Raw genomic sequence first — 13,201 nt, forward strand, 5'->3', positions numbered from 1 at the left:
ACCCGCCCCGCACCCCCCCCCCCCCCATCCGAGTGAAAAGTGTTTTGCGCTCCGTTGACACCTCCCCTCCCCCCGAGGCGCTAATGGGCATCGCAAAAAAGGAGCAATTTCGACCCCTAAGGATCTAATTTTGCAATTTCCCTCCACTGTTTGGTTGCAATTTCATAATGTGGTATATTGGGGGCACTCCTCATTCTGCAAACATTTTCAGTGGAGTGAGCACATTGTAATGGAACAAGCCTTGCAGTATGTTATTGCAGTGCTTTTGACTTCACAAAGCACTATACAAAGTGGATGCTTACTAGTCTTTGAAGGTGACCTGGCTGAGATGGGCAGGTTTGATTGCTGAAGCAAGCATTAGAGTAATTGTCAGTCGGGATTAAAATTTGAATCTCAGTCTTCAAGTTGAGAGCCCAATGCTGTTTTTTTTGTACCAATAATCATTTCACTGTTTATTTTTGTTCTGATCTTATTTTATCTTGATCGTGCCGACTTTATTTCTAGCTTCTCCTGCCACAGAGAATGATGTCGGGGATGATGCTGTATATGTCATTAAAGTAGTAAGTATGCTACTTTCATTCAGAAACCTTTTAGCTTTGATTCAGTTGAAATTGTAATCATATGCTCCTCCTGGTTGTTCCATTAAATTATACATTCACAGTTTCCTTTGTCTCTCTTCATAGCTCAAGTGTCTGATCAGTTTAGTTTCATACCACTGTACCTCCTCCAAACCTAACATAAGCCCACATTGGTATCTTGGCTGGAACTGTATACAGAACTCCAGATGGAGCTAAATCACCTCTGTACAAGCACATTATTACCCCAGAAATTTATGTTCTATTCCCATGGCTATACACAAGGGTCTTATTTGTCTTCTTTACTGGTGAATTACACTATGCTTATGATTTCAACAAGATATCCATCAGTACCCCTGGTTCTTCTCATGTGTTGCGCCCTGTTATCTACTACCATTCTTTTTGTAGTCCCACTGAATATTCCATTTCCCCAGTTTCATAGCCTTGTATTTTTTCATATTAAGTGACATCCAGTTCTTGTTAGCCCAATCACCTATTCTCTCTAAATTTCTTTGAATTTACTCAACTTTTTTCATTTTATTTGAAGCCCCGCCCAGTTTTAATCTCATCAGCAAACTTAAGACAGCTTAGCTTCTGTCTTCATTTCCAAATCATTTATGAGCAACAAAAGCAATATTGACAATGATGCTTGAGACATCTTGCTAATTTCCTTCTTGCAATTTGGTTCCACATTTACACTGATGGAACCCAGTTCTATGTCTTCACCATCTCTCAACTCTTCACAGCCTCAGTATTATCAGGCTGCTTGTCTGCCATCCACTCTTTGATGAGCTACTATTTCCTTCAGCTTAATATTGAAAAGACCTAAACCAAATCTTCGGCCTCTGGCACAAACTCCATGGCTTTACCTCTCATCTCATCTCCTTCTTTGATCACTGTCTTGGGCTGACCCAGACTGTTGGCAATCTGGGCATTCTGTTTGATCATAAATTGAGTTTTTACTCCCATAATCCTCCCCATCACAAAAGCCGTATACTTCCACCTCCCTAAAATCATCCACCACTGCCCCATTTCAGCCATCTACCATTGGAACCTTCATTTGTGTCTATGTCATATCCAGACTTAATTACTCCAAAATTCACTTGGCCAGCTTCACAACCTTCACTCTTCATAAACTTCAGGTTATCCAAAACTCTGCTGCCCATGTTCTATCCTGCACCAAATTCCATTTCCATTTACCCATTTACTCCCTGAATTATATTGGTTCCCAGTCCCCGAACACCTTAAATTTAAAATTCTTATCCTTGTGTTTAAATCCCTCCATGGCTTTGCACCGCCAGTACTACAACTCTCCTTGAATTCTCTGTTCCTCTGACTCAGGCCTCTTGTGCAACCCCTTCTTCCTCCATGCCTTTGGTGACCATGCTTGCAGTCACGTGGGCTCCACACTTTGAAATTCATTTCCTATCTTCCATCATTATTCTCCTCTTTAAGACTTCATTAAAATCCAATTTTTTGACTGCTTTCAATCACCCTTCCTAAAATATTCTTCTTTGGCTCGGCATCCGTTTTTCCTTGTGCCTCTGTGAAGCATCTTGAGATGCCTTTCTATGTTAAACACATTATATAAATACAAGTAATTGTTGATGCAGATGCATGTCCAATTCTTTGCTTTCACTGATTGAGCTAATTTCTGTTGTTCTCCAAAACCTTCCACACCCTAACCTCCCCCCACCCCCTCCACCCATTCTGCAGGTGATTGCAGAAATTAGCGATGTGGTTAGGCATAGTGATAAGTGAGGGACAGATAGTAGAAAAGAAAAATCAGGAGTTGCCCTGCTCTCTATTATCCTCTGCCCTTCCCCCATCCTCAGTGACTATTTAGCAGATGAAACAGGTGCAGCACAGGCAGTGTCTGCAGGGTTGGATCAACCTGTCCACTCCCGCTGATTAAGATCACGCGGTCCACAAGTGATGGTATTCCTCCAGTGTGTCACCGAAGTAGTTATTTTTCATTTGTGAGTCTAGACAATAAGGGTCAATAGACTATCCTACTATTGTAGCATCAATCACAGCAAAGTCGGATCCTGTCCTAATTGATGCCCACATAAATGTACTTTCCAGCAGGAGTGATCAGATAGTGATTTAAACTTGGAACTGTGTTAGGTTTTAACCTAGGCATACTGAAGTCTGTTGTTGTGTCCCGATTATTCAGATCATCTAGCTCAACATGGTTCAGGTTTTGAACGTGGGAGCTTCCTAGGCTACATGGCTCAGAACTACTTGATGCACTAGAGATGAAACAGGAAGAGCAATATACTTATTTGATTCTGTTACTTTTCTGTATGAATGCTCTATTATAAGAGGTAATTCTTGTTTTCAGGAGCACCAGGAAAATGGACCCTTGTTCACAGAGCTAAAATTTTATCAGAGAGCAGCAAAATCTGAGCACAGTAGGTACCTGTGAAAAGAGTATGCTAATTGTACATTGTATTTATGGGACTGTGCTTGTATGAATGAGTAGTAATTTGAGTACAGTGTGTGATGCCTTTGTACATAGTAATTATATGTTTTAAATCAATGCTACAGTATGTTCAGGGCTAAAGTCCATGTATCATCAACATCTTTATTCTGCAGCGTATGAATGAGGAAAATAATTACTGTAACATAATTGCAGTGCTACAACCAAGATAACTGGATTAAACAGGACACAGCAAAGCAATAGGCTAATTTTGCTTGTGTTCATCAAAAGAAACTACAAGTATGTTAATAGAAGGTTTTGTTTGTGTATTTCTTTAACAGTAAATAAGTGGAAGAAGAACCATCGGCTGAGTTTCTTGGGAATCCCTACTTACTGGGGATCAGGGTTGGCTGAGCACAATGGGAGGAGGTGAGAAGGTTCCACACCCAATGCCAATCTGTCCTAGGTCAGGGTTTTCTTTCTGAAATGATTACATGTTTTTAACATTTTTTTTTCTTCTCTACAGCTACAGATTCATGGTAATAGACAGACTTGGTGCAGATTTACAAAAAGTGCTGGAAGAAGGTAGAACAAAGTTGAGTAAAGCAACAGTTTTGCAGATTGGCAGCCAATTGGTAAGAAGTGGCCACAAATGATGGCTGTATCATGTATTCTACAAATAGTAGGCCAGAATCACACTAAACTCCAGCCTTTTTTTGCCACTGTGAATGAACTGAACACTCTACTTCAAAATCAGCACCTGAGTAAATGAGACACACTATGAGCAAAATCAGATGGGCATGACCAACTGCTAATATAACATGGTAAACAGGCCCCTTTCTATTCCCGACTTTACATGGCCTATTCTTTATTCCCCTACTGGGTTGCAATAATGAAAATGTTTTCAAAATGACCCAGTGGAGAAATGCATCAAATGGGGTAGTACTAAGAAATAGAGGGGGAAAAATTTGTTGCCGCCCAGAAAGCAGTCGGTGTCCTCACCAACTGCCTTTAATGGCCACCCGAAATTGTCGGCGTGCTAAATGAGGTAACTTGGTGTGGGGGTGGCATGGTGGTAGGTGGTGCAGCACTAACCTTAGGTGCAACTCCGTCCTTGTGGCATTGCACGACGGATTCCAGACCAATTTGCGGTATTGCTGCTTCCCCTAGCATCCCCTGGCCCCGATCCTGGTCGCTCCACCCCACCCTCTCCCCCACCCCCCAATACCCGGTCCTCGCTACCCCTCGATTGATTGCCCGGCCCAGATCCCTGGCCCTCTCTCCCCGTCCCTCTCACCTTGATACATTGAACGGCCCAGCCCCTCACGCGAACTCCTGCTCTTTCCTCTGTGCGGCCACAGACTCTCAATCTGGTTGGCTGCGGGCAGGAAGCCGGTCTCCCAAGTTTCCCGACCGCATCAGAACTGGCCCGCTCCCAACCTACCTTCTTCCAGAAAATTCCGGCCTCTATGGTTGACTTTTATTGCCATTAGAGTCAATGCCTTTATGGTAGTGGAGCAATCCATATATCTGCAAATTTTGGATGTTGCAGATTGTAGCGTATCCTACATATGAATGGAAGTTTTGAAACTGCAGTCAGTGAATTGCAAATTCTGCAATTTACTTACTATCAAAGGCATTTTTATTTTTGTGTCATAGTAATTGTGTGAGATGGCATTAATTATGATTCAATATTAATAAGCTACAAGGATGTTGGCAAGTATTCTGAAAGGAATAGATCCCGCAAATGCATTGGCCTGGATTTTCTAGGGTCTGTGCGAGCGCGCTCGGAGGCAGGTCGACTGGGAAATTTGAAATAAGTTGGAGCGGCTCAGAAAGCCGTCGACATCCTGTCCCCATGCACCTTTCCTTTGGGCGCTTTTGCCGGTGCAGCATTGTTGTGACCTAATCAAAATCATTATCAGCTTGTTGTCAGATATTTAAGTGCCTTTTTTAGCCTACCGTTCAAATTTCCCTGGATGACCACGGGATTCACACAGCTCGAGAACCACGTCGGACAACCTGAGGTGGAAGTTGAGTGGCCATTGATCCAGCTGATTAGTTGACAGCATGAAAAGCACTATAAAAGCTCCCACTTCACAGCTGATCACTTGAAGCTGTGGCTGACTGCCTTGCCAGCACAGATTTAACTTTCTAGAGGCTGCAAGTGTTTCCAGCAAAGTCGGGATCCAGCGTAACCTCATTGGTAGAACCTATCACACCACTGACTGATTACTTCTATCATCTCTACTTGACCTGCCATCTATCCCATCAGCATGGGTGCCGTTTATACTGTCTGACCTTGGTCCTCAGAATCGGACCACGATAAGTCCCCAACACCAGCAGCACCAGCAAATCACCACCAACATTCTCCTCAACCATCTGATGCTGCACAGGACAGAAGGCATCATCACAAGGCTGCACTGCACTGGAGGTGATACCCCCAACACAGGTTATGCAGGCAGAGGATGAGCTTCCTCAACATGATGGAGCAGCAAGTGCCAAAGGAGGCTCAGGCTATCGTGCCAGGTTGTCTCAGACATTTGTACATTGCTGGAGGAAGACCTGCAGCCCAGAGAAGTGGGTGGACTCTGCATTGTATTTGCTTCATGGGTTCTTTGTTTAAGAATTCATAGCAACACATTACTATTAAGAACTAGTTGGTTTATTAGCAAAAGAATTAACAATCACACTACACATTACCAGTTCAACCACCAGGCTCAAAACCACCTGTCTCATCATGGATCCCCCAAACTCAACTGGCTGAGGTTTTATTGAGTCTTGTGAACATCACATGACTGGCTAAGCTGCTCCCAACTCAACAATTCTACAACTATTTTAAATTAACTTTAAATCAAGTGCCCCCTTTTGGTAAGGGCACTAGAACCCACAAATTTACAAATGTCAACAGCTCTACAAACCTGTGAGCATACATAAGAACATAAGAAATAGGAGCAGGAGTAGGCCATTTGGCCCCTCGTGGCTGCTCTGCCATTCAGTAAGATCATGACTGATCTAATCTTGGCCTCAACTTCCCTGCCCGCTCCTCATAACCCTTGACTCCCTTACCATTCAAAATTCTGTCTATCTCCACCTTAAATATATTCAATGACCCAGCCTTCACAGCTCTCTGGGGTAGAGAATTCGAAAGATTCATGACCCTCTGAGAGATGAAATTCCTCCTCATTTCTGTTTTAAATGGGTGACCCCTTATTCTGAAACTATGCCCCCTAGTTGTAGATTCCCTCACGAGGGGAAACATCCTCTCTGCATCTACCCTGTCAAGCCCCCTCAGAATTGTATACGTTTCAATAAGATCACCTCTCATTCTTCTGAACTCCAATGAGTATAGGCCCAACCTGCTCAACCTTCTTCAAAAGACAACGCCTTCATCTCAGGAATCAACCTCATGAATCTTCTCTGAACAGCCTCCAATGCATGTATATCCTTCCTTAAATAAGGAGACCAAAACTGTTCGCAGTACTTCAGGTGTGGCCTCACAAATACCCTGTACAGTTGTAGCAAGACTTCTCTGCTTTTATACTCCATCCCCTTGCAATAAAGGCCAACATTCCATTTGCCTTCCTGATTACTTGCTGTACCTGCATATTAACTTTTTGTGTTTCATGCACAAGGACCACCAGGTCTCTCTGTACTGCAGCACTTTGCAATTTTTCTCCATTTAAATTATAATTTGCTTTTCTATTATTTCTGCCAAAGTGGATAACCTCACATTTTCCCACATTATACTCCATCTGCCAAATTTTTGCCCACTCACTTAGCCTGTCTATATCCCTTTGCAGATTGTTTGCATCCTCCTCACAACTTGCTTTCCCATGCATCTTTGTATCATCAGCAATTTGGCTACATTACACTCAGTTCCTTCATCCAAGTCATTAATATAGATTGTAAATACTCACAGGTGCATACATTACAGATATGCCTTACCAGTGGCTGTAAATGTCACCAGCACCCTCAACATTTTCAGCTCAGGCTCCTTCCAGGGATCTGCAGCAGACATTTGCGGCATCTCACAGTCAACTGCCCACAGATGCATCACACAGGTCACCGATGCCATGTTTGTCAGTCAATTATATCAACTTTGCCACTGTTGAAGCCAGTGTTACAGAGCGGGTGTTCGGCTTTGCAACTCTGGCTGGCTTCCCATGGGTGCAGGACATCAGTGACTGTACACATGTGGCCATCAGGGCACCCATCTTAACCCAGGAGTCTTTGTTAACTGCAAGGGCTTCTATTCCCTCAATGTGCAACTTGTCTGCAACTATAGGAAGATCATCATGCATTTTTTAACCAAATTCCATGCCAAATGCCATGATTCTTTCATCCTTTGCCAGTCCACCCTCCCTCAGCTCTTTGCTCCTCCAAACAGATTTTCCGGTTGGCTGCTTGGAGACAGGGGCTATCCACTGAAGACTGGCTCATGACACCCTTGACAAAGCCAAGTACTGAGACCGAGAAGGGATATAATGAAAGCCACATTTCCACTAGATGTGTCATAGAGCAGACAATAGACATGCTCACAATGCGCTTCAGATGCCTTGACAGATCTTCAGTATGCACCAGCCAGGGTATCCAGAATCGTTGTGGTTTGCTGTGCCCTGCACAACATAATGCAGCAGCGAGGAGTAGTGCTGCATGAGGATCAAGGCACTGAGTGCACAGCCTCTTCAGAAGAGGAGGAGCAGGAGGAGGAGGAGCATCAGCTGGAAGATGAGGAGGAGGAGCTGGAGGAACCCGCGGGCCAGATCCCACCACCGCCCGAGCACATTGCTGCCAGGGATGACCTCATCATGGCCTGATTTACTTAACTTTATGCATTACACCCATATGGCTGCCACACGCTGCGCCAGGTTGGCACCACCCACAGCAACACCATAAGGCATCCATACAAAGGCCAAGCTGTTCCTTTCACACTGACGACCATTGCTGGAGGTAACGTTATGTCTCACCATTCACTGGAACTCACTAAGCCACTTCCAAAGGTCCACACAAATTTGTCCAAGACTGGAAAGTGGTGTAAATAAAGATTTTTATGTTTGTTGGCACTTTAATGGCAACTTTACATAAACATTGAAAAAAACATCCAAGTGGCATTCGTCGTGAATTTACTTGTGTGTCATCTTTCTCTTACGCGTTCTTCTACGAGGTGCTACCCCTGTGGCTTCAGCAGAAGTAGAGGCAGCTCAGCAGAAGTAGAGGCAGCCTGCTCACTTTCCTGCTGCAACTGCTTAGACACTCTTGGTGGACGTCCTCTGGACTTTGGAGCCTCTGATGGCCCCACCAAAGTCTGCTTCTCCTGCGACTGTGCAGGGGCAGACTCGGCCATCCCTATCCCAGGAGGCATCTGGAGCTCTGACAGAGGGGGTGGCAATGGGGGAGAAGTGTGAGCACTTTGCGAGGAGCCCACATTTCCATGTCCACTTTCACCATCACCCGTCTCATGGGCCAGCCACACTTCCCTGCTAGCAAGTTGCTGGAGAGGACCCACATCTACACTGACGTCCCTCCAAGACAAGAGGTCTATGAGCCGTCTATTCTCCATAGATACATGTGCTCATGTGAGTGGTGCATCAGCTACTCCATGTAGGTGGTTGTCATATCCATGATAGAGCCTACAGCAGCCATCGCCTGGGATACGGTGGTGCTCATGTTGGAGATGGACTCCTCCATTCTCTGAACGTTTGCAGACACCACCCTCGCAAAACCTGTCAAAGCCTCCTGCACTTCTTCCTGCACCTTCAGGATTGCCCTCTTTCTCGCTGGTCACCGAGGCTCAGCGTCTGCATGTAGCTGAGCAGAACTGGGAGTGTTGTGCGCCCTCTGGCGAGGAGGTTCCACTGCTGTCCCTGTCTCCACCATTCACTCTTCTTCACTTGTGAGTTGTGTGACACCAGGTGACAACACTACTCTATATTGTGTGGCACCCACTGAGGTGTGCGTATCTGCAGTGGTGCTGGGTGCGCTTATGTCTGGTGATGGTGGGCCCTTAGAGGCTGGAGGCTCCTCTGAGGAGTTGTCTTCCTCTTCCTTCTGGACAGTGGCAGGGGGGGCTCTTGATGGACCTGTGGGAGAATATAAATAGATGAGTTAGATATATGAAGAATGGATACAGATGATGACCATTCAATAGCTGCTGACATCATTCCCCATATGAGTGATTGATGTATGCCATATAGCCGTATGATATGTAATTCTGTCGCCAGGTTGCTGAGATGACCCCTCTCTCCATCTCCAACCTCCAGCTGCTCAGCAACTCCAGACACTTCTAATGCCTCTTCTGTTGTAAGGGTGGCAAATGATGGAGGGCCATATCCGGTTCTCTCCCTCTCCCTCTTATTGTGGGCTCTCTTTTCCTGCAAGGAGGGAGAGAAGCAAAGATTGAGTGAGAATGATGGAATGAATGTAAGCAATGAATGGGTTAGCTCTTTAGTGGGAGACTACGATGGAGTGGGGTGCCAATGCCAAGTGGTCTCCTTGTATGTTGTTAGTTTGTATGATTGCATTAGGATGAGGGTGAGTGTGAGGTGTGGTTAGTGAGACGGGGATGTGATAATGTAGATAGAGAGAGGGATGGGTGGGTGTGCAAGGTTTGTTGGTGTGAGTAAGGATGTGCAGGAGCAGGGTTGGGAAGGCAGAGTAATGGGGATATGATGAGAGGCGCAGCAGGATGAAGTTGATTGTGGCTTTGCACTCACCTTTCCTGATCTCATGAGATAATTGAAACATTTCCGGGACTGCACCCAGGTTCTCTTCACAACATTCCTGCTGTTGACCTCCTCAGCTATTTGGAGCTAGGCTCCTTTTGTCTCCTGGGGAGGCCTCTTCCACCCATCAGAAGAGAAGAGGACCTCCCTGCGTGCTCTCACTCCCTCCACAAGCATATGGAGGGAATCATCGGAGAACCTGGGTCTCAGTGTACTCATTTTTGGCACTCCTTGTAGCAGTCCAATTGTGCAGTGTGCTGTCTGCACTATCCTAGATGAACCTTCAAATGCAATGTGGCTATGGCACCTTTAAATATCCTGGCTGAAAACGCATTATTGCTGATGTCATCAGACCCGCACCATTTAATAGGGCCGGGAAACGCGCAGGCCCCATTAGCACAAAGTCCATTTCTGCAGCGGGATGGAAGTCATAACCCACCACGGCGACCACCCCCTCCCCCAGGTAAAGAAAATTCTGGTCATTATCTCACAGTGCAATTGTAATTGTGACAATATCGTGACAAATCTTTTTGAAAATTAGGCCCTTAAAGCTACTTTCTAGTTAGAGTGGGGGGAAAAATTGAAAGACCAGCTGAATTGGAATGTTTCACACTCGTTAATTATCTTAACATAGTTGACACCAGTGAAGGTTAAATGCAGGGTGTGGTAAATTACTGAGTCTTACAGATCAGAAAGTATGTTTAAACCCTTTTTTGTGCTGAATCGACATCAGCCATGGTGTCAGTGGACATGCTATGTCTCAACCTCTGGCATGACTTACCTCTTCAGAGTTCCCTGCTAGAGATACACATGTATTGGGTATGTTCTGGTTTAAGCTTGGGAATGGTTAATTCATTCAGAGAATACTCCCTTTGTGGCTTCTTGCATGTGAAGAATGGCCTTTGTGAGGCACCAGAGGATCTGCCAGAATCCATGGAACCACACCTCAATACAATTCAACACCTCCCTGAAGGAATTCTTAGGGTAGAAATTTTGAAGGGCAGAAAGAAACTAGTTTAAATCTCACAGATGTTGTCACTACTTTGGTTTTGGTTTGAACATGACTAGCACAGTACCATCATGTTGAACTGATAAAAGTTTAGCCTTGGAAAGGGCTGTGATTAGATTAACTGCCATTTTCAAATGGTCTCCAATTAAGATTTCAGTTTGATTAGAGGGTGTATGGGACATAAAATATCTCGGTGTCATACTGTTTAAAGTAATGTAGCATTATCATGTGTAAGAAATTATTTTGTCCCCTGTACTTTGCAGACTGACATTCATTTTTTTTAATTTATATTTGTATGTAACATAAAAACAGCTTGATATTTTGGAGTTTATTCATGAACACGAGTACATCCATGGTGATATCAAGTCAGCAAACCTGCTTCTGGGCTTCACAAATCACAAAGAGGTATTGTACATCTGTCTTTGCTGATAAAAAATAGCTATGTGTGTTTATTTTAGTTGATGAATAAAAGAGAAAAATATAAGGTCCTGCAGATAAATGCATAAGGTGAAAACTGCAGTGATGTGGCTGATTTCGGAATCTCAACTATTTTTCAAATCTGTGGGAGCTGTTAACAGTGACCACATGAGCATTTGTGGCATGTTGAATATGTCGGTTGTCTATAAGTGTTAAATTCTCGTAGCATTCGCCTCAAATCTTAATGTTGTAGGTCTTATTGTCATGTTTTTTCTTGTATTGTAACATTGCTGTGCTACTCAAATAACTTTAACTGCAGTATGCAATCTATTGATGAGAACTGTTGAATGGAGAGTAAAGGTGTTTGCAAGAATATTATGCTTGAAGCAATGTAAAAGTGTAAGAATCCTAGTGAAGAGAAATGCCAGCCATTTTAACAATATGAAACTGTTCCAGTTTGTTGTAGAAAAAGTGATCCCAGCAACTTTGCCAGAAAACTGAAGAGAAATTGCAGTTTATTGTATCACCTCATTTCTTAAACCAAGTTTTAGCTGTATAAATTTTGATTGCGATGGCAAAGTTCATGTACAAATGCTTAACATTGTCATAATACATTCTACTATGTATTACTTTTAACCGGCCATTAAATCATTGAAAATAAATGGGTTAATACCACCTAAAAAATAATGTGTAGAGGAATGTAGTACAGTTATATTAAACGTCACTGATTAGGAAATATGTCTCATAATGTTATGTAACTAGTTTTGTTGAATTCACAATGAGATACTAAATTTTCAGTAATATAAGATGGATTGGAAATCCCTTTAACACTGTGGTTACATTGTGGCCTAAAGTGATTCAGTGAGCTGCCTGTGGGCAGCATTCAAAGAACTACAGGGGCTGAAATTGCCCCTGCCGATAAGGCCTCTGACCGCCTGAAAGCAGCGGCCACAGGGTGGCGTGGAATGGCCGGCGAATCTCCGTGGAGGGGCCACAATTTTTGAAATTGCCCTTCGTCAGGAGTGGAGCAGTGTCCGGGACCACTCCGCCTGTTTTCCCACCGCCACGTGTATGCGCCGACCCCGACCCCTTACCGTCTGGTGGGGACCCCCTTTTCCAGAATTGCCCCGCTGCAGCGGAGCCGCCACCAGCCGGTGCCCCCGACAGCTTTTTCTGTCAGTCCACAGTGTGTGAAATGGTGGCACGGCCGCCCTTAAAGGGGAGGGGGCACTGCTGCAGCCGCCATGTTATTTTGTTTGGCGGCCGACTGCCAGGCCGGCCCGACAATTATGCCCACGGGTTTAGCCGGGCAGCCTGGCACCCGCTATTGGGTGCCAGACTGCTGGCCCGGCCTAAACCCTCCCGAGTGGCTCAGTGGACCTAACTGAAATAAATGCAGAGTTCGCAGCGACCCTCCCCTTTAACTGAAAGGGGAGAGATGTCGTGATGCACCAGTGCGATGACGTCATCGGCTGCCCCACCCCCACTTCCACCCCGCTAGTGACGGTCACTCCCCTCCTCCCTTATGATGACCCTCCTCTGCCCCACTTAAAAAAAACAACGAAGAGCTGAATGTCGCCGGATAGGCCGCCACATACGCTGCTGCGGCCAGAACACATCAAAAACGGTAGGTGGAGGTAAATTTCTACCCCACAGTGTCTACAACGACATTGAATTGCACTATTGCAACTGAAGGCAAGGGGCCGAAATTGTCTGCTGACTGAAAGGGGGCACACCCACTGTTTTTAAGGCTTTTCTCCGCTCCAATCCATGCGGCGGAAATTGGAGCAAAATTGTGCTTTTTCATTTTTTTTTTTACAGGCAGTGTTCGGGGTGGAAGTCGGCGGGAGCGGGACGGACGTCGATTGGTGTCATCAGCATCGCGCTGACACGTAACAACGTCCTCCCCTTCAGTTAAAGGGGAGTGCCGCTGTGAACTCTGCAGCCACATTAGTGGCATCCACTGGGCTAGCAGGGGGGGTTTCGCCGGGCCAGTGGTCCGGCAGCCAAGAAGGGGTGCCGGGCTGCCTGTTGGCGGCCTGGCTGAACTGGT

The 13,201-nt window shown here is 45.1% G+C and overlaps 1 protein-coding gene across 3 annotated transcripts in view; it reads left to right on the forward strand.

The window, feature by feature from the left end:
- Positions 1–13,201, forward strand: part of LOC139273141 (serine/threonine-protein kinase VRK1-like) — a 208,704-nt gene that overhangs the window by 19,602 nt on the left and 175,901 nt on the right. For all 3 annotated transcript variants that reach the window (XM_070889605.1, XM_070889604.1, XM_070889603.1), the window contains exons 3-7: positions 505–560; positions 2,920–2,989; positions 3,339–3,426; positions 3,524–3,632; positions 11,044–11,136. In XM_070889605.1, coding sequence (XP_070745706.1) covers positions 505–560; positions 2,920–2,989; positions 3,339–3,426; positions 3,524–3,632; positions 11,044–11,136 — 416 coding nt within the window. The remainder of the gene's footprint in view (positions 1–504; positions 561–2,919; positions 2,990–3,338; positions 3,427–3,523; positions 3,633–11,043; positions 11,137–13,201) is intronic.

Source organism: Pristiophorus japonicus, chromosome 9, assembly GCF_044704955.1.
Source record: "Pristiophorus japonicus isolate sPriJap1 chromosome 9, sPriJap1.hap1, whole genome shotgun sequence".
In the NCBI taxonomy this organism is placed as follows: Eukaryota; Metazoa; Chordata; class Chondrichthyes; family Pristiophoridae; genus Pristiophorus; species Pristiophorus japonicus.